At 35.0% G+C, this 22,277-nt stretch overlaps 1 protein-coding gene across 1 annotated transcript in view; it reads right to left on the minus strand.

Annotated features, from left to right (window-relative positions):
- Positions 1–8,381: 8,381 nt before the first annotated feature.
- The window catches only part of Sik2 (Salt-inducible kinase 2), a 37,171-nt gene continuing 23,275 nt past the window's right edge, over positions 8,382–22,277 (minus strand). The window contains exons 9-14 of the mRNA XM_075299424.1: positions 21,047–22,257; positions 20,642–20,766; positions 20,464–20,576; positions 14,322–14,721; positions 13,158–14,262; positions 8,382–13,079 (exon numbers count right to left, since the gene is read on the minus strand). Coding sequence (XP_075155539.1) covers positions 12,789–13,079; positions 13,158–14,262; positions 14,322–14,721; positions 20,464–20,576; positions 20,642–20,766; positions 21,047–22,257 — 3,245 coding nt within the window. The 3' untranslated portion in view covers positions 8,382–12,788. The remainder of the gene's footprint in view (positions 13,080–13,157; positions 14,263–14,321; positions 14,722–20,463; positions 20,577–20,641; positions 20,767–21,046; positions 22,258–22,277) is intronic.

Here is a 22,277-nt window from a genome sequence, read left to right on the forward strand (position 1 = left end):
TTATTTCCGTTTCCAAAAGTTATATTTTTAAGAATGGGGCCAACTAAAGATATGTTTCTGTGAAATAAATTTTTTTTGCATCGACTCGTGGACGCCCGAAACTATGCTCTATAAAGATAACAGCTTGACTGTGTGCGTAGCTTGTGCGTTGATGACTATAGCGATACCCAGCAAAAAAAATTGGAAGTTGTTCCACAAACATTTCTTTTAAAGTCCATCCCAGAATCCCCCATCGAGTTTTTTCAACTTCCGATGCAGTCCTTTTGGACAAGTCCACAAACATTTCTTCTAAAGCGCATCGTGAGATCCCACAATAATTTTTTTTCCATTTCCGATGCAGTCCTTAATTAAATTTTACAAAAAAATAGAAAACTAATAAAAAACTAAAAAAAATAGAAATTAATAAAAAAGTATTTTTTTGATTTTTAATGGAAAAAATATATTTGTATGAAAATATATGCCGAAAATAAAAAATAAAAACGATGCAGGATATATAAAAATAATTTTTTTAGAAAAATATTTGATAAAAAAAATGCCGCTGGTGAGATTTGAACCTGCGTTTCTTATTTTTTCGTTCATATTAATAAAGAACATCTCGAGAACCAATTAGAATGTTATTCCTTGGTGTCGTATTACGATCATATCACAAACATTTGAATTTACCTTTCGACGCTTTATATTCAATGGCGTTTGTGGCTGAGTGTGCTAAGGCGTTCTGTTATGGTGCCAGCAAACCCAGGTTCAGGGCACAACTTCTAAAGTAATGCAAAGGATCCAAAAAGGGAGTACTTCCGTCCTATGACAAGCCCATGTAAAATTCATTGGAGATGATCCAAGTTTGCACTACTTCCGGATCACAGATTGGGGATCCAAACTACTTTTTTGGAAGCTCTTTTTTTGCTGGGTAATTGTATGTTGAAGACAATTACAGCTACGTAACCCAGTGGATAGTGTATTGGCTTACAAGCTGTATGGTCAGCGGTTCGATTCTCGACAGGCGACAGGCAAAATTTTAAAAATTTATAAAATCGAATACTTTAATCTACAGGACTTTTTCCATTCCCGGGAAAGCGGGAAATTTTTTCGAATTTCCCGGGATCCCGGTTAAAGGGAAGCCCGCTTCGATGTACCATATATTTAGAAATTTGTCTGGACAACTAACAACGTATATTATGTTAATCTCTTATATCAGCCATAAATCATACTAAAGATATTTTGTACTACACAAAATACAAAAAAAAAAACGTTTACAATGGTTAAAATGGACAGTCTCTTTCGATATAGTGCGATTTTTTACATTAATAAAACAGAGCCACTATATTTCACTATATGCAAATTTTCGGTCAAGTTTATTTTACATTAAAACAAGTATATACGGCCGTAAGTTCGGCCAGGCCGAAGCTTATGTACCCTCCATCATGGATTGCGTTGAAACTTCTTCTAAACACTGTCATCCAAAATCGATTACTTAAGTTGCGGTAACGCTTGCCGATGGCAAGGTATCTTAAAACCTCCTAACACCATCTTCTAAATTGTATGTAAGTCCATACGTGGTATATATTGAATCAAAAAAGATCGGTCAAATACGTATGTAATTCAGTTTGACAAAGTAGACATACAATTTTGACAAAATTTTCTACAGAAATAAAATTTTAACAAATTTTTCTATAAAAATAAAATTTTCACAAAATTTTCTATAGAAATAAACTTTTGACAAAATTTTCTATAGAAATAAAATCTTGGTAGATTATTTTTGGCTCGAGTGGCAACCATGATTATAAACCGAATAAAATTTGAACAAAATTTTCTATAGAAATAAAATTTTGACAATGATGAAAATTTTATTATGAACCGAATAAAATTTTAACAAAATTTTCTCTAGATATAAAATTTTGACAAAATTTCTATAGAAATAAAATTTTGACAAAATTTTCTATAGAAATAAAATTTTGGTAGACTATTTTTGGCTCTAGTGGCAACCATGATTATGAACCGATATGGACCAATTTTTGTGTGATTGGACCAATTTTGGTATGGTTGTTAGCGACCATATACTAACACCACGTTCCTAATTTGAACCGGATCGGATGAATTTTGCTCCTCCAAGAGGCTCCGGAGGTCAAATCTGGAGAACGTTTTATATGGGGGCTATATATAATTTTGGACCGATATGGACCAATCCTGGCACGCTTGTTAAAGATCATATACTAACACCATGTTCCAAATTACAACCGGATTGGATGAAATTTGCTTCTCTTGGAGACTTCGTAAGCCAAATCTGGGGATCGGTTTATATGGGGGTTATATATAATTATGAACTGATGTGGACCAATTTTTGCATGGTTGTTAGATACCATATACCAATATCATGTACCAAATTTCAGGCGGATCGGATGAAATTTGCTTCTCTTTGAGGCTCCGGAACCCAAATCTGGGGATCGGTTTATATGGGGTCCATATATAATTATGGACCGATGTGGACCAATTTTTGCATGGTTGTTAGAGACCATATACCAACATCATGTACCGAATTTCAGCCGGATCAGATGAAATTTGCTTCTCTTTGAGGCTTCGCAAACCAAATCTGGGGATCGGTTTATATGGGGGCTATGTATAATTATGGACCGATGTGGACCAATGTTTGCACGATTGTTAGAGACCATATACCAACACCATGTACCAAACTTCAGCCGGATCGGATGAAATATGCTTCTCTTAGAGGCTCCACAAGCCATGTCTGGGGATCGGTTTATATGGGGGCTATATATAATTATGAACCGATGTGGACCAATTTTTGCATGGTTGTTAGAGACCATATACTAACACCATGTATAAAATTTCAGCCGGATCGGATGAAATTTGCTTCTCTTTTAGGCTCCGCAAGCCAAATCTGGGGACCGGTTTATATGGCGGCTATATATAATTAAGCACCGATATGGACCAATTTTTTCATGGTTGTTAGAGACCATATACCAACACCATGTACCAAATTTCAGCCGGATCGGATGAAATATGCTTCTCTTAGAGGCTCCACAAACCAAATCTGGGGATCGGTTTATATGGGGGCTATATATAATTAAGGACCGATATGGACCAATTTTTGCATGGTCGTTAGAGACAATATACCAACATCATGTACCAAATTTCAGCCGGATCGGATGAAATTTTCTTCTCTTTGAGGCTCCGCAAGCCAAATCTGGGGATCGGTTTATATGGGGGCTATATATAATTATGGACCGATGTGGACCAATTTTTGCATGATAGTTAGAGACCATATACCAACACCATATACCAAATTTCAGCCGGATCGGATGAAATATGCTTCTGTTAGAGGCTCCACAAGCCAAATCTGAGGGTCCCTTTATATGGGGGCTATACGTAAAAGTGGACCGATATGGCCCATTTTCAATACCATCCGACCTACATCGATAACAACTACTTGTGCCAAGTTTCAAGTCGATAGCTTGTTTCGTTCGGAAGTTAGCGTGATTTCAACGGACGGACGGACGGACGGACATGCTTAGATCGACTCAGAATTTCACCACGACCCAGAATATATATACTTTATGGGGTCTTAGAGCAATATTTCGATGTGTTACAAACGGAATGACAAAGTTAATATACCCCCATTCTATGATGGAGGGTATAAAAATACCGAAAGCAATTAAATTATTAGGCTTAATTATACCCCATTCACATTAGACTCAAAATCTACTAAAAATTGACAAATACAGCTAAAAGTTGTTTAAGTAAACTTTGGAAGAGTAATGAGAATGATGATTTACCCAATGGTACTAAAAATAATCAAAACAAAAAACATTTGTAGTATTTATCTCTCCAATTTATATAAAATGTTGTAAAGAAAAATTCCCGGGAATTCCCGCACTTAATTCCCGGGAATTCCCGCACTTAATTCCCGGGAAAGCGGGAGCGAAAAATAGCGAATTCCCGGGAATTCCGGGGATCCCGTTCCCGAGAAAAAAAAAAACCTATTCGTATTACACAAAAAGGAAGATGTGTGGGAAGATGCAATTAGCCAGAAAACATTTTTTGTGAGTTAGTCTTTATGAAATTGTTTTAAATCCCGTAAAAGAATCAACTTTTATAACAAAAAGTATATACTATTATATCAAGTTTAAAATCACTTTATTTTCGCGATGACTTTTTCTCAAATAATCAAAATTATACATGTTAAATCATGATGAAATCACGACGACAAAGAAAATGCGTAAACCGAAAGAATTTTCTTCGCCAAAAAAAAGGTTTCGTTAAAAGTACGAAATTTGTCATTGTTTTACAACCAGAGAAACTTTTCATGAAAAGTACGAAATATTTCGTTCTTTTTACGAAGAAAAATTCTTCCAAAGTTTTCGTAGTTTGTAAGAAACAACTTCGTACTTTTTATGAAAAAGTTTCATACTTTTTATGAAACAATTTCGTTGTCTTTATGAAATTGTTTTGTTCTTTCTACGAAAATTATTCATACTTTTTATGATATTGTTACGTACCATTTAATGAAACAGTTTCGTACTTTTTATGAAAAATTTTCGTACTTTTTGTGAAAAATATTCAAACTTTTAGAAAAACATTTGGACTATAAGTAGGGATGCCAGATTTTGAAGAGGCAAAAAGAGCACATTCAGCTTATAAAAAGAGCACATACGAAAAAAGGAGCACACTTTTTCAAATAAGATAAAAAAATGTTCATAATATACACATAAAATAACCCACTTTCAACTCTAGCTAATTTTCTTACAATACTTTGTAAGTCATTTTTGGTGTTTTTGTGAAAAATATTATTGAAAGAAGTTTGTTTACATTTAGAACAGAGTAAAGTGTGAAGAAGCAACATCGGCGTGCACTTCTTCGACTCTGATATATAAAATGTAAAACACTATTGAATTATCGTAGTGTGACATTTACGTATGTTCTGTTTACTTTTACCATTTATTGTATCGCCTTGGAGTAATATTTGTTGTGATCAAAGACCTTATAATAAATAGATGGGCCATGGGTGTCAAATTATGTTTGACAGTTCCGAAGATTAAGAATAAACGAGAAAAATAAGAGCACGCTTACAATCTCTTTCGTTTTCCTTTTTGTAGTTTGCCAATTTTACACAAAATTAGACCGCTTATGATGCACCAGAGGATTTGTAAATAAATTAATATATTAAAAGTTCATATTTGAACAAAAAATTGTGACCAAAACCGCGAAAATACGAATTTTAATTTTGAGCAGCATTGCTCTTTACGAACAACACAAAAGCAAATGCACGAAAATTAATGTTTGGGACTGACTCTTTACGAAAAAATCAAAACGAAATGTCAGAAAATTAATTTTTGGAACTGACACATTTTTTTTTTAAAGACACATGGCCTATCTATATAACATCTATTGTCTATGGTTGTGATGCATAAGAGCACAAAAAGAACACTCAACTAATCTTGTTTTAAAAGCACATTTTGTAAAAAGAGCACATGTGCTCTTTAAAAGAGCACGTCTGGCATCCTCAACTCAGTGTTGCCTGGTTAGGGGTTTTCCCCCAAATTTAGGGGGTTTTCCACGTTTAGGGGGATTTTTAGGGGTAAAATTTATTTGGGGGTATTTTTGGGGGTAAAAAATTATTTCAGACCTTATAAAGTGGAGCCATTCTCAAGCAAATTCGGAACAATTCTAGCATGAGTTATGAGAAAAAAGATGCGGAAAGTTAACAAGAAGATCCTAAATACAAACAAGTTTCGTTATCTTTTTTAAACTCTTCAGTTGAAAGGGCATTTTTAATATTTGACAAAATTAAAAACAATCGTATTTTAACTTAGCAGCTGAAAGCTTTTTAAAAGTAAGCCCGCTTTTTAAATTGATATACATATTGTATTATTACATCCATAGAAAAATTTCCTCAGGGATGAAATTTTAAACAAACGAAAATCTCTTTTGTTTTAAAGTATTTTCTTAAATAGCAAATTTTATTTTTTATTTACTTCAAATGAAAAAAAATTTACCATCAAAAGAAAACTTAGTTTTTCTAAAATTTCGTTTCTCAGGAAAGAACTCTTCTTTCAGGATATATATTTGTGTTAAATTTAATTTTTAAAGTGTACCACTATAGGATTTTTTCCACGTAATTTTGGGACCACTTTTTGTACTTTTATATTCTGAAATTTTTTGGGGGTTTTTGAAAAAAGCTTACACCAATTTAGGGGTTTTTTCTTAAGATTTGGGGGGAAGAATCAAAAATCACCTGGCAACACTGCCTCAACTATAAGTGCATTTGGTTGTAGTAACAAGTTTGAAAAATGTCACATCTTAACTTTTTGAATAACTATTAGTTTGGTTGCTTCACTTTTATTCATAACATGCTGTCACCCAAATGAGAAGTAGCATACACCCTCAAAAAAAATCGCTTCTTTAACATATGTTCCAAACATATTTTGCAGGAAGCACATATATTATTGGATATTGCCCAAAAATATTATATGCTTGGAAGAATTTTTCCCAAAGACGATTGTTCTCATTGCCTAACATACCCGTAATTTTCACTTCCACGAAATATTTTAGTTCTTGGCCCCTTTTTCTGTAATACAAATAATGTTGAAGAAGTTATTCACTTTTATAAATTTTTTAAATTTTACCTTTCGCCTGCACGGAGAATCGAACCGAGTACCATATAGTTTGTAAGCCAACACACTATCCACTGGGCTACGTAGCTGTTATGGTCACCAGCAGATAATTATCGTTATAAGTTACATTTATATAGCATAGTTTGCAGCGCCCACGAGCCCATGCAAACATAACATTATTTAACAGAAACATACATTTGGTTGCCACGTGGAGCAGTGGTTAGCATGTCTGCCTTGCATGCAAAGGGTCGTGGGTTCAATCCCTGCTCCGACCGAAAACTTTTTTTTTTTTTTAAATTTGCACATTTATATTTATACTACATTAAATTTTTATAATGAAACTTCGATTTCATTCAAATTTTTGGCCTTATCATAAAACAGTTTTCCGAAACAACATACCAGCGGTTTCACAGAAATTGTTCTCTTTTGATTCTTTCGCTGTGTTATGTTGATATCTTTCGTCAACTCTCCCGGTTTCCATCTCTATTTCTTTCTCTATACTCTCTCTGTCGCTTTGGATAAAATATCACAACATATGTATGTTTAGTCGAAATTTGTAAATTTATATATGTTTGCATTCACACATATGATTTTTATGAAACATTTATGCCCCAAACATAATATATTCCAACATATTAACATAGATGTCCCAAACATTTAGTGTTAGTTTAGGAACATTACATGTTTGCACTTAAAAATATTGTGTTTTAAAATTGTGCCCGAAACACACTTTGTTTATATCGGAACATATGAAAAACATATTTTTCTAAGAGTGTAGACATGCATTAAAAAATTGAATAAAGGAATACACTCAAAAACATTATCAAAGACAATTTACAACTTCAATGAAACTTCTTCCTTATTTCAAAGAAAATGTTTCGTACTTTTTATGAAGAAATTTTAATGCAGAAAGTTTCGTAAAATAACATATTCATACATTCGTAAAAAATTCTTCACAAAAGTTATGAAATTTGAAGAAAGTTTCATCATTAAAAGTACGAACTTTTTAGGAAGAAAAGTTAATGTAGAATATTTCGTAGACGCTTCGTATATTTTTAAAATGTTCTTCGTAAAATTTATGAAAATTAATGAAAATTTCGTTGTTTTAATGAAGAATTCACGAAGAATATTTAATGAAGATTTCTTCGCAAAATTAACGAAGAGAATTCTTTCGGTGTTTGAATGGAGTAAATTGTCTGCTTTAAATTAAGCTATTTTAATAAAGTAACCTCGAACATTTATTCTCGAAAGGGGGACATAATAACGGTCTTTACAGCGAAAATCATATTTGTTTCATTTTTTGCTTGTACGAATCATATTTTAACCTAAAGGTGGGTATTAAGTTCAAGGTTAGCCGCTAAAATCGCTAAAGTAAAATCTAAATCAGTAAGAAAAAGGCATAAAATTATACATATTTGTTGCAAATTTTATTGATGGGGAATAGCCCAAAACAACTTTTCATAAAGTTTATATTCTTTAAAATGGATTATTAAGGAAAAGTAATGGTGAAAAAATGGTAATTTTAGCGGCTGAACTCGAACTTAATACCCACCTTAACCTATTAAAGAAAGAAAAAAATTGGCCAAAAATTGTATTTGATATTTTTTTTTTCTTTTATTATTTTCTCTTTTTGTTTCATTGCAGTGTTTTCTATATTTTTTACGAACAATTAGTCGATGTTTTTCGTATTTTGTAGTAATTTATTAGAATTCAGTTTTATTTTCATAATATTAAAGTGTATAAATGCATTTTGAATAATTGATATTTGTTATTATTTCTCTTTTATTATCAATAATTATAATAATAATAAGAATCATTGTTTGTTTTTTTTTTTCAATATTTTAAATATTCAGTATAATAATTATAATAAATATTATTGTTATCGTTCATAATTTTCCTCAATGCTAATCAAAAATTTAACTAGAATTTAGTAACACAACTATGTTTGCTTGCATTTGCATTCAAAGGGACAAGGGGTAGGGGCTAATGCTTTAATTATTGTTTCAAATTGCCAATTGTCTGCTTTCGATTTAATCTAAGTCTATTTTTTTGGTTGAATTTTTCACAATTTTTGTTTTATTTGCGTTTACAATCGAACATTTTTAAGAAATCGAAAGAAAATATACTCTATAGGCTTTTTTTGTAGTGTAAGAATTAATTATGGGCGGGGGGAGTAGTGTTATAGTAGCCTGCGTTTTTATTTATTTCTCTCGTTAACTCACTGTCTCACGCTCTCACTCTCTTTCACTCTTTTTCGCCTAACTACATACGTATGAAGAAGAATAATGTATTGCTAGTCTAGTAAAGTCTATTTTATAGGGGGATACCATATTGGCAATTTGTATTGTTTGTATTTTTTTTTTTAGTTTGTAAACGGTTCTACTAATTGGATCTAAACTAATCAACAGAGATTAAAATATATGTATTTGGATGATATAGTATGGTATGTATGTATATCGTTGTGGGAGGATGATGATGTACATGTTTGATTATCAATTGGTTATCGTATTACGAATATGTATATGAATTATTGAGAGTATGTATTTTTTTTGCATATGTATTTTGTATAATAAATATGTAAGTTTCGTTTACATGATCGTATATAAGTTTACAATAATACAAATACTTATATAGGTATATGTATTCTTATAGAAAGTTATATATAACTTTGTCCAAAGCAAGAAAAAAATATATAGTTAAAAAGTTTTTAAATTTTGTTATTAATATATTTTGCGAAAAAATATTTAACAATAATTTTGCGACAAAAAAAAATCAAAATTTTTTGGTAAAGAAACAATAAGGCAAACAAAAGTCCAAACTTTAAAGCCTTTTTTTTTGTTTGTAATCCTTGAAATCGTTTTTTACTATCAAATCAAATTAATCGACTTTTCATGTTGGTCACTATAGAGTTTTTACGCCGTAAACAACCTTCTGGTTGCCTTAAAAAAAGAATGGATAAAAGTGGTACACAGACAAAAAAATGGTCCGTTGTTACTCTGATATCCTGAAGCTAAGAAGCGCTCACCACAAACCCAGCCAATTGCATTCAAATCGATGATTTGACATTGGCAAAGGAAAAGTGAAATGTTTGTGTTAATTGATGAACGCAAAGTCTACTATCAAAACAACTTTATCGGGAGGTTCGAGTATAATTCACATTGGGTTTAGTGAATTATCCGAATTTATTGTGATAATTGGTTGATTGTTTCGCTGCAAATATAGGATGCTGATGAGGTAGTTCCGAAACGATCGTCCATCTATCTTTTAATTTTCCCCAGATTTTTCTTTACTTCAAAATTGAAATTTTCTTTTATATCTTAAAAAGTTTTGGTTCATAAACTTTTTAAGATATAAGATATTAAGTATTCATTTCAATGAAAGTAAAAATAAGCTAACTAAAGTGGAAGAACATTTTTGTATAATTTTCAAAAAAGAACTGCGGTGTGGTTAATATGGTAATGATTTGGCCCCAATAATTTTTTTCTTTTCTTTTAGTTTAGTTTTGCTTTTTGTGAGAAGGGAGAATTTCGTAAATGGTATTTAAAAATTCGAAAATCTCTGTAAATTCTTCTTATCACACTTGTGGAAATCACAAAAAAATGGAATACAATTTAGTACAATTTTCGACCGAGGTAGACAGTTCCCACTATTAGCATATGATATGGCCTTATCAGTCAGGGGAAAATTGACATATACAATTATACCCTGTTTCTGTATGTCGAACGAGAGTATTTCAAATGAAAAAAAATTATTTGGGTTTCTCTATGTCGACAGGCAAATCACTTCATATTTTGTTGTCGAGTACCAAACGAACATATATTTACAATAAGTGTCAAAAAAAAAGTAAAAATAATTTTGAAATTTGAATCAATTCTCAGGCCAAAAATTTTAAAATACTCATTTTTGATAATCAATGTACTCCCATACAAACGATATGAACTTTCAAAAATAGAGAAAACCAAATTGATTCGAATTCGAGTGACTGCTTTTCAGTCGACTAGGTTTTCGTTCGACATACAGAAACAGGGTATTAGACATACTATACATATAACCCTCAGGATGACTGGGGAGAAATGGGCGAAGGAGAATGGTCTAGGGGTAAATACTGCAGAGACAGAACTAATCAGGTACTACAAAGACAGTAAAATTCCCATGGTGTTATGGAAATTCCCTTGGTTAGTGGGCAAAGTACCTCGAAGTTATATTGGCCAGGAGGCTGAATTAGATCTTAATACTATATGATGTTGTGGTCTGGTGACCGGCACTGTCGACAAGTTTGTGGAGTTCTATTCTATTCGGAAAAAAATGTTTGCCTTCATTTTGTTTGTACAGAATGTACATTTTTAAAATTCTGCCAAGAATCTGAAACTATGCTATCTTTTGAACGGAAAGAAAATAATTCAAAGGAACAAATGGTGCGAATGTAATTTCACCATCAACAGCAAAATGCAACTCTGTTTTTCAGGGAAATCGCAGCACTCTCGTTTGTCGGTAGTGCATGGCATAATTTTCACAACAGATTTTGAAACATTTTCACAAAAAGAACTTAAAAAGATCATATTACGGACAAAATATGATTTACAAGAAAAGAAAACGCCATAAGATAAAGTTCAGCGAATGGCGTATTTGTGTATCTCACACAACGTCCTCACTAGGCACGAATATTATTATTTTAACAAGGAAGAATTTCTCTAGCTGTTGGATTTTTTGATTTAATTTAAGATTAGAGCAAACAATTGAATTCAATACGTTTTTAGTCACACACATATATTTCCAATGAAAACTACCACAGCGTTGCAAAAAGCGTTTTTTTTTTTTTGTACTAAAACCACAGTTGTACATTATAGTGAATTTTGAAAGAGATTTTGTTGAAATCCTCTACGGGCTAGCTGATATATCCCTATTGAAAATCTACTGAAATCTATGTGGATTTGGGCTAAAATAACCTTTAACAGGATTTCGTGACTAGTGTGAACGTAGTACCAGGCGCATTTAGTAAGAAAGGGACAGATTCCCTTAATGCCATGTTTTATCTATTGCTTTTAGACATATTGACCAAACAGTCGGCTGCAACAATGGCTGTTTGGTTGCGCGAGCGGTAGCTCTGGAAACAGGCATGATCATAGTTTGGTTCTCTAAATAATGTCAAATGTGCCAAACGCAGTGGATTATACTCTAGTAAACTCCCTTTTCGACAAGAAAATTGAAAAACTAATTCCCAACGGTGAGGCGTGGTGCACAAAAACTCCAGGAAATTAAAGTTACATAGATTTCCATGCTGATTGTTACAAATTGAATGGACAAGTGGGTTTTGGAGTATAGTCAAAAATAGCGAAAATATTAGCTAATGACTGTAGTGAAATAATGGCCAAAAAGAGGTGGAATATTGGCTGACAAGTAATGTTCCAATGTTGAAATAAAAATATTCAACCTGCAATAAAATCCATGGACTCTGTATTCCTCATTTCGAAAAAGATCATAGATTGCCGCAAACCTCTCTTGGTGATGATTGAGCATTACAATATTCACTTAATATGGGTGCCTGGTCACAGGAACAAACTGCGAAGCAGATGAGTTAGCAAGCCTAGGAACCACCTAGAATCCGATGGGAGATTTGCGTTTCAACGACACCAAATGTGGCCCCATTTAAACTTAAACCTTACACTAAATATGGTAATGTTTTGAAGACGTCAGATATCACTCCAGGTGTCTACAATTTCGTTACTCAGAAATGAAAACTCTTCTTCCAGTGTAGTGCTCCGTTGCGAAACAAAAATCTAGTAGTGTTGCTTTTGTAAACTCACCATCAGGCATAGTTGACAAAATCGTATTCGAACTTCTGACAGTTCAAAACCGAAACGTAAACAACTTACGGTCATTTTCCTCTAGCTCCGTTTAACTGTCAGTTAACAACACACATATTATATATTAAAGATATTTTTTCGTCGCGCTAACTTTAACTGAATATTTTTCGGCAGTTAAGTTCCTCACTGCCATATGAGTATATTAGCAGGTAGAAAGGATTAAAACTTGGTTAGGTAACCATGTACTAACGGAGCTTTATGAAAATGGGGTTAAATCATTTTAATTTTTTCTTATGTTTTTTTGGACGCAAATGTAATTCATTAATCACTCGGGCAATCCAATGTCAATAAAAACACAAATTTAAACTGACTCCAAATGTTCTGCAATTTCAAGAATCGGACTTTCGCTAAGCGGTTTTATGACATTCTGCCAATTCGGTGTATATAAATTTATTGATGACGCTGATGATATAGATATAGAGGATTTATTAAGGGGGGATGAAGTTGTCGAGGTGGTTGTGGAAGGATTGGATAATGTGGATACGCTTGAAGCTGCGGTGCATGATGTTGATGACGATGATGATGTCGATGAAGGTGCTAATGCTGTAGATGCTAGTGACGGTGTAGTTGTACATGATGACGATGTCGATGGCTATACACGGGGAGGAAAAAAAGAAGAATCGATAAATTAATAATTGTGGAATAAAAGGAATGATGGATTCACAATTACATGGTATGCATGCGGTGGTAAAACAGATGGCGATGGTGAAGGCGTTGGAGTCGATCCATTACGATTGACGCCATTCTCCAGTTTCACTGGGGACATTTTTCGATGATCAACTATTGTTGGGGTACCAGTTGGGGGTGCTCCCATATTACCGCCAACTCCTACATTTCCCACCGATGTTGTATCATTTGCAGCTGTCCACACTTCTGAAGCAATTCTATTCATGGGACTACGTCTCTCATGGGGTCCCAATGGCAATACAGCAACATCAGCTGATTGTTGTTTGATATAGGTTGTCTTCATGTAATTTGGATTTATATTGGAATGATGGTTATGGTGATTATTATAGACACTCAGAGGAGCCAGAGAATTGTGATGAATTTTGGCGCCACGATCATATAACTGCATCTGCATAAATTCTTCGTTGTGAGGTGTCATAACAGATGGCGGCGGCGGTGGTGGTGGTGTAGATGGCGTTACTATGTGCGGGTGACCACTAAGCTTGTAACTGTGCTCTCTTATCAAGTGATGTGGTCGACTTAAATGTGCCTCCAAGGCGTATTGCTTCTGAAACAATTGACGTTTCTGTTGCAACAATCGATGTTGCAAAAGTTGCTGTTGTAGTGGAGGTTTTTGCATGGGCAACATTGCTGCGGCTGCATTCAGATGAGTAAAGATCGTATTCGGATCTTGCCGGGGCATAGAGCCCGGATAAGCATTTGCTGCGTCTACTCTCAAATAGTGATACAGTGAGGGATGCAAAGCTCCACCATTCTTTTCGGGGAAATTTTCCACATTCTCCATGGCGCGCATCAAATGCGATGAATATGCTGCATGAAAATCCATAGCTGGTATTCTGTTAGACAGTGTATAGAATTGACTATGTTGAAATTGACAATTGTTGAATTCGTCCATTGGCAGATTTGATCTGTACTTAGACTTTAGGGTATGAGCTTCTCTCTGTAGTTGCTGGAGTTCAAGCCAGCCATTTCGTTTATGTGGAATGTCATAACGATAGCTGCCGTAACCTGAACCATTGTTAAGAGGTCCAGCGGATGCATTAACAATTCCCTGGGCTACTAGACCATCACTGGCTCTCCTTCCCTCTCTAAAATCAAATTAAAATTTACAACAAAAACAAAATTACAACGACTTGCCACAACTTACCGAAAATGAATGGGAGATCTTTTGTCGGAGTACGGCGTCGACTTAGTAGACAACATCGAGGACGTACTTGTTACAGGTGGCATGTATACACATGAATTATTGCTATTATAAAATGAACACTCGGATGACTGGTCGGGCGTTGCGCTACCACTGGTTCCAGATACTGCAGCAGCAATGGTAGAATTACTTGCACATGAGGGCAGGCTACCGGCAAGATCTATACTTGTCACAAGATTAAAGTCAATACTTTCAAATGTCGAGCAGTTACTTTTTGAAGAGGCTCGACTTAGATTTTGACTCAGACTTTTTGAATAGCTTCCGATTACTCCGCTTGATGAGCTGCTACTGGCATAGGACTGGATGCGTTGATTGCGTAAGTCACTAGAAGACTGCGAAGCTTCTAAAATGAGAAATAACTAATTAATATCATGGTTTCTTACTTTTACAGACAGAACTCTTATATACGAAACATATCCTAAAATGTGCAATAATGCACGTAGAGAAGGAATAGTGATAGAGAGTCGAGTACTTTTGGCCGGGCAAGCGAAAAGGTGATGTGTGTCATGTGGCCCTTGATTACAGGTGGAACAAACGTCAGCTACGCTGATATTAATCACCAATAGGCATAAATTCCTCGATAGCGATTGTCTATCCATAAGATGGTGGTTTGGATGGTTACTGCAATAACAACGCAGGAGATAATATTTTGACAACATGTAATAGCGGGAAGGATCTTGGTCTAGACATAAAGGAGACATCCTGTCGCAGTTCTAAGGGCAGCGTTCTTATAGGTCTATATATTATTCCACTTCGTATCACTTGTCTGAGGTGTCCTGCACTGGTGCTACATAGTTTACTACTGATCGGCCAATTACCTTATAGGTAATTGGCCGCATCTCAAGTGCTGCGCCAAGCAACTTGCCGCGAAGCTTATCATAAATTGTAGTGGCGTGGGTATACGACTTAAAAAAACTGTCGAATCTTACCCCGAGAATGTTGAATGCGAAGCTTATGATAAATTGTAGTGGCGTGGGCATACGACTTAAAAAAGCTGTCGAATCTTACCCCGAAAATGTTGAGTGCTGTCGGAATTGTAACGCCATCGACTCTAACATTAAAATGCCTGCGTACTTCTGCTGAACATGTAGGGTTTGATGGAGAATATCCTCAAATTTCTAGCAGTGAAATAACTGATAAATTCGGCAAGGTAGATGTTTAACCAATTGCAGATATCATATGATACAATCTCAATGCCGCCGGAAGCGGTGGAATAGATGAAATGTAGAGGTTTCACCATGGACATCCCCCAATTTCACACTACGAAGGTCTGACTTTATCTCTCAAAATTACACCTCAACAGACGCCCACTCAGATAACAAAGAACCCAACGTTTGGTTCCAGCCGGTAGGGACGATTTTTCGATGTCCACGCTGGAGATATCACTCCCCTTTTTCACTCTACGAGATCTTGACTATCTGCCTCTAATTTCCATGTACCACTGGCTTCCACTCTGACAATTAAGAACCCAACGTTTGGCTTCTGCCGGTAATGACGAGTTTTCGATGTCCTAGAATAGTGTGGCACAGCTGACCATATCCCATTCCTTCGATAGGTCAAGTGCCATCAGGACCGTCCTGTAACTAGATTTGGGCTGGTCCTCTATTTATGTTTGCTGACATTCGAAGCAGTTTATGTGATATGTACCTTACGGAATCCATGTTGATGGTTGACAAAAATTCTCACAAGGCTTGGGAAGAGTAGTGCCCCAAGTGACTTGACTAATGGCGAGAGAACGGAGATCGGTCTGGAGGATTCACCCTTACTCAAGTTTTTGCCTAGCCTCAGTAGTGGAATCACCCTACCCATTTTCCATACATCGGGTATAACGAGAGATTCCAAGACGAGGAGTCGGGACCCAGCTCATTGGAGGATTTTACGTTGTTGAGAACATTGGAACTTGGACTATGATAAATTTTGGTGTGTTGCTGCCTCAGAGACCACGAATGCTACGAATGACGCCTTTTCGATCTATCTATCACTCTCAAGATGTTTAACAGTCGGTTGAAAAATCTCTTCGGATCAATCAACGGTACGGCTCCAAAGGTAACTGAGATCCCACCATCCCTCTGTGGTGGAATCACCCAACCCATTTTCCATACACCGGGTACAACGAGAGATTTCAAGACGAGGAAACTGGACCAAGCTCAGGTTTTACGTTGTTGAGAACATTGGAACTTGGACTATGATAAATTTTGGTGAGTTGCTGCCTCAGAGACCAAGAATGCTACGAATGACTCCTTTTCGATCTATCACTCTCGAGATGTTTAACAGTTTAAAATCTCTTCAGATCAATCAATCAACCAAAGGTGACTGAGATCACACCATCCCTTGTAGCGGGGCTCGAGAGGTCTCTTACTGTTTACGATAATTTACCTGGGCCCGTACGTAGGTTACAATGCTTCATTTCAAATGTCTACAACGACGGCGGGAAATTCACTTTCATTTTGTCACCATTTTTATACCCTCCATCATAGGATGGGGGTATATTAACTTTGTCATTCCGTTTGTAACACATCGAAATATTGCTCTAAGACCCCATAAAGTATATATATTCTGGGTCGTGGTGAAATTCTGAGTCGATCTAAGCATGTCCGTCCGTCCGTCCGTCCATCCGTCCGTCCGTCCGTCTGTTGAAATCACGCTAACTTCCGAACGAAACAAGCTATCAACTTGAAACTTGGCACAAGTAGTTGTTATCGATGTAGGTCGGATGGTATTGAAAATGGGCCATATCGGTCCTCTTTTACGTATAGCCCCCATATAAAGGGACCCTCAGATTTGGCTTGTGGAGCCTCTGACAGAAGCATATTTCATCCGATCCGGCTGAAATTTTGTATATGGTCTCTAACAACCATGCAAAAATTGGTCCACATCGGTCCAAAATTATATATAGCCCCCATATAAACCGATCCCCAGATTTGGCTTGCGGAGCCTAAAAGAGAAGCAAATTTCATCCGATCTGGCTGAAATTTGGTACATGGTGTTGGTATATGGTCTCTAACAACCATGCAAAAATTGGTTCACATCGGTCCATAATTATATATAGCCCCCATATAAACCGATCCCCAGATTTGGCTTGCGGAGCCTCAAAGAGAAGAACATTTCATCCGATCCGGCTGAAATTTGGTACATGATGTTGGTATATGGTCTCTAACAACCATGCAAAAATTGGTCCACATCGGTCCATAATTATATATAGACCCCATAAAAACCGATCTCCAGATTTGGCTTGTGAAGCCTCAAAGAGGAGCAAATTGCATCCGATCCGGCTGAAATTTGGTACATGGTATTGGTATATGGTCTCTAACAACCGTGCAAAAATTGATCCACATCGGTCCATAATTATATATAGCGCCCATATAAACCGATCCCCAGATTTGGCTTGCGAAGTGTCCAAGAGAGGCAAATTTCATCCAATCCGGTTGTAATTTGGAACATGGTGTTAGTATATGATCTTTAACAACCGTGCCAGAATTGGTCCATATCGGTCCATAAATATATATAGCCCCCATACACTCAAAAAAAAGTGAACTCTCTATTTCACTAAAGCCAATTTAACTTTCCTTTAGTTCATGGAATTATTATGTTTGGAGAAAGTTTCCTCTACTCTAATAATTTTTTGTGTACGGTAGTTAAATTAACTAAAACCGAGGAAAAAATATACACAAATGAAAGATAAAGTTTAATTAAATTCGTGTCTTCCACAAAATATTTCAATATTTCTTTAAATTTGTAAATTTTACAACAAATGCGTTCATCATGAACTTCGTATGTCACTAAAGACATTCTTGCAATTTTGAACTCCAATTTTTTCCTTCAAACTACAAAATTTTCTTTAACAAGTGAAAAAACTTAATTATGTCTAATAAATTTTCTTGAATTTGTCGAAAAATATTTACTTATTTTTATGACATCGGCGTGATGCCAGCGTTTGTTATACTGTTAAGTTAAAATTTTCCAAAAATATTCAAAATATTCTAAAATTAACCGAAATTTTTCTTCCTGGTGGGTTCACTGTTTTTTCAGTGTATAAAACGTTCTCCAGATTTGACCTCCGGAGCATCTTGGAGGAGCAAAATTCATCCGATCCGGTTCAAATTAGGAACGTGGTGTTAGTATATGGTTGCTAACAACCATACCAAAATTGGTCCAATCACACAAAAATTGGTCCATATCGGTTCATAATCATGGTTGCCACTAGAGCCAAAAATAATCTACCAACATTTTATTTCTATACACTCAAAAAAAAGTGAACTCTCTATTTCACTAAAGCCAATTTAACTTTATTTTAGTTCACGGAATTATTATGTTTGGAGAAAGTTTCCTTTACTCTAATAATTTTTTGTTTACTTTCGTTAAATTAACTAAAACCGAGGAAAAAAATATACTCAAATGAAGCATAAAGATTAACTAAATTCGTGTTTTCCACAAAATAGTTCAGAATTTCTTTAAATTTGTAAATTTTACCAAAAATGTGTCCATCATGAACTTCGTATGTCACTAAAGACATTCTTGCAATTTTGAACTCTAAGTTTTTCCTTCAAACTACAAAATTTTCTTTAACAAGTGAAAAAACTTAGTTATGTCTAATAAATTTTCTCGAATTTGTCGAAAAATATTTACTTATTTTTATGACATCGTCGTGATGCCAACGTTTGTAATACTGTTTGGTTAAAATTTTCTACAAATATTCAAAATTTTCTAAAATTAACCGAAAGTTTTCTTCCTGGTGGGTTCACTGTTTTTTTCAGTGTAGAAATTTTATTTCTATAGAAAATTTTGTCAAAATTTTATTTCTATAGAAAATTTTGTCAAAATTTTATTTCTAGAGAAAATTTTGTTAAAATTTTATTCGGTTCATAATAAAATTTTCATCATTGTCAAAATTTTATTTCTATAGAAAATTTTGTTCAAATTTTATTCGGTTCATAATCATGGTTGCCACTCGAGCCAAAAATAACCTACCAAGATTTTATTTCTATAGAAAATTTTGTCAAAAGTTTATTTCTATAGAAAATTTTGTTAAAATTTTATTTCTGTAGAAATTTTTGTCAAAATTTTCTTTCTATAGAAAATTTTGTCAAAATTTTTATTTCTACAGAAAATTGTGTGAAAATTTTATTTCTATAGAAAATTTTGTTAAAATTTTATTTCTGTAGAAAATTTTGTCAAAATTTTATGTCTACTTTGTCAAACTGAATTATATACGTATTGGATCGATCTTTTTTGATTTAATATATACCACGTATGGACTTACATACACTGAAAAAACAGTGAACCCACCAGGAAGAAAAATTTCGATTAATTTTAGAAAATTTTGAATATTTTTGGAACATTTTAACTTAACAGTATAACAAACGCTGGCATCACGCCGATGTCATAAAAATGAGTAAATATTTTTCGACAAATTCAAGAAAATTTATTAGACATAATTAAGTTTTTTCACTTGTTAAAGAAAATTTTGTAGTTTGAAGGGAAAAATTGGAGTTCAAAATTGCAAGAATGTCTTTAGTGACATACGAAGTTCATGATGAACGCATTTGTAGTAAAATTTACAAATTTAAAGAAATATTTAACTATTTTGTGGCAGACACGAATTTAGTTAATCTTTATCCTTCATTTGTGTATATTTTTTTCCTCGGTTTTAGTTAATTTAACTAACGTACACAAAAAATTATTAGAGTAGAGGAAACTTTCTCCAAACATAATAATTCCATGAACTAAACGAAAGTTAAATTGGCTTTAGTGAAATAGAGAGTTCACTTTTTTTTGAGTGTACAATTTAGAAGATAGTGTTAGGAGGGTTTAAGATACCTTGCCATCGGCAAGCGTTACCGCAACTTAAGTAATTCGATTGTGGATGGCAGTGTTTAGATGAAGTTTCTACGCAATCCATGATGGAGGGTACATAAGCTTCGGCCTGGCCGAACTTACGGCCGTATATACTTGTTTTACCTTCGGATATATCATATAAAGTTCAAAATCCCTGACCCACTATGTTACACTTCTCCTGGTCTGACCCACTTACGAATTATTCTTATTCTTTTACTTGACAACGAACTTATTTTATATTTAAGCATACCTTTAGTATCAGTTCCCAAATCTGTTTCGCATCCTTCATCCGTGCTTGAACTACATTGGGCCGAAACCTTTTTATTAGAATTTTTTGCTGGACCTTTTTCGTTGCCATTGGTGCTGCAAAATAAAAACAAATGGCCGTTGAAAATATCTCTGATGAAGACACAAAAATGTTATATTACTTTGCATAATTCTCCGAACTATGTTTCGCTTTTTCCATCTCTGATGTTTGTGGTGTCATGCGGTCGTTGCTTGAACTAATTGCGATATTTGAATGGATGTCAATGTCATCTTGGCGAGTGGGGCTCTGCAAAAACAAAGAGTTCAAAATTAGTATCAATATTTAAAAGAAGCGTACGCGCATCAAATTTATTTCTTTTCTTGGAAACGAAAGTTCACACCGAGGAAGTTTGCTTTTATTTTTAAAAATTGTTTCTCTTGGGCTAAAGAAAGTTCGATGGGGATAAACAATGATTTTGTATTTAACGAGACAACTTTAACCAAAATAGAAAGCTTTGTTGGCCTAAAATTTCGTTTCGTAGGAAAAGAATTATTTTTTATGGTGTAAGGAGTTGCCTCCAGTATACCTCAAGTGGTAGTGGGCTCTCCTGCAATGTTTGGAAAAGTTTTGTGGCCTCTGCCGACATTTTAAAACGAAAGCTAAGGCTTTGCTCCAAATGTGGTGAAGAGTCGAAACTGGTTGAACTTGACAAAGATTTGGAGTCGTTGAGCTTGGTGTCGGACCTCTGTTTAGTATCAGTCATTTTGGATTTGTGTTTATTGTTTTTGGATTCGGATATGGCAGTGGCTTTTTGCAGTAAAAGCCTACAGTCTTCTGAACTCTGTTTTAGGATACTCTCTTCGAGATTAAAATTAGCTGCTCCTCCCATGCCAGCTCCACCAAAAAGTCTCTCGCGCATTGAACGATCATCGGCATAACGTAACGACGTGGGTGGTACACCATTCAGTCGTTGGTTCGACGCTACAATATCGCGGCAATTCAGATTAGAAATTGAGTGTTTATTATTGTCTATACTATAAGATGAACAACCTATGGGCAATTGATTAGTGCTTAGATCTTGCCGAGACATTCTTCCACCCCTCTCCAAATGATGTCTCAATGGACTGTCGGCCATTTTGGGATGAAGCAGGTGCTCTGCATTGCCAGCAGCCATTGCATAACGATCGCTCAATAAGGTCTGGCGGCTTAAACGCGACAAAAGGCTGTAGTTCTCCTTGATTATTTGATTGTGCTCTTCCTGCAAGGCTTGACTGGGCCTCAGGCGGTGTTGATCGGTAGAATTCGATTTGCCATGCTTATACAGCAGCTTAGAGGAGTATTGATGAGCCGATGTTGGCGTAGACAAGGTGGAGATGGTGGAACCGGCCAGAGTGTTCTGTTTGCTTATGCTCGAATGTTTTGGCAGTGAGATGGATGCAGCACTACTACCAGCACTGCAAGTGGCATTTCCGAGCATATGCTTCTGTTCCTGTTGCATTTTCTTATTGTATACTCTATCTTGGAGTAAAAGGTAAATGGCAGCGACATGATCATAGCTATTCTTTTTAAGACTGGACTTAGTCTTTTCCGGTGGTATACCAGCGAATTCGGACATTATTCGTAGAATGTCCTCGTTGGGATCGATGTTTGTTGTGCCGTCCATATTGACATTGAATTTAGCAATATTGGATAGTTCCAAAATTTCAGGACACATCCAGCGATGCAATTTGATCTGTTCGATGGTATAACGGCGTGAGGGTTCCAACACTAACATTCGTCGTATTAAATGTTCACATTCTGCAAAATGCAATAATAAT

This window comes from Haematobia irritans, chromosome 3 (assembly GCF_050003625.1).
Source record: "Haematobia irritans isolate KBUSLIRL chromosome 3, ASM5000362v1, whole genome shotgun sequence".
NCBI classification, from domain to species: domain Eukaryota; kingdom Metazoa; phylum Arthropoda; class Insecta; order Diptera; family Muscidae; genus Haematobia; species Haematobia irritans.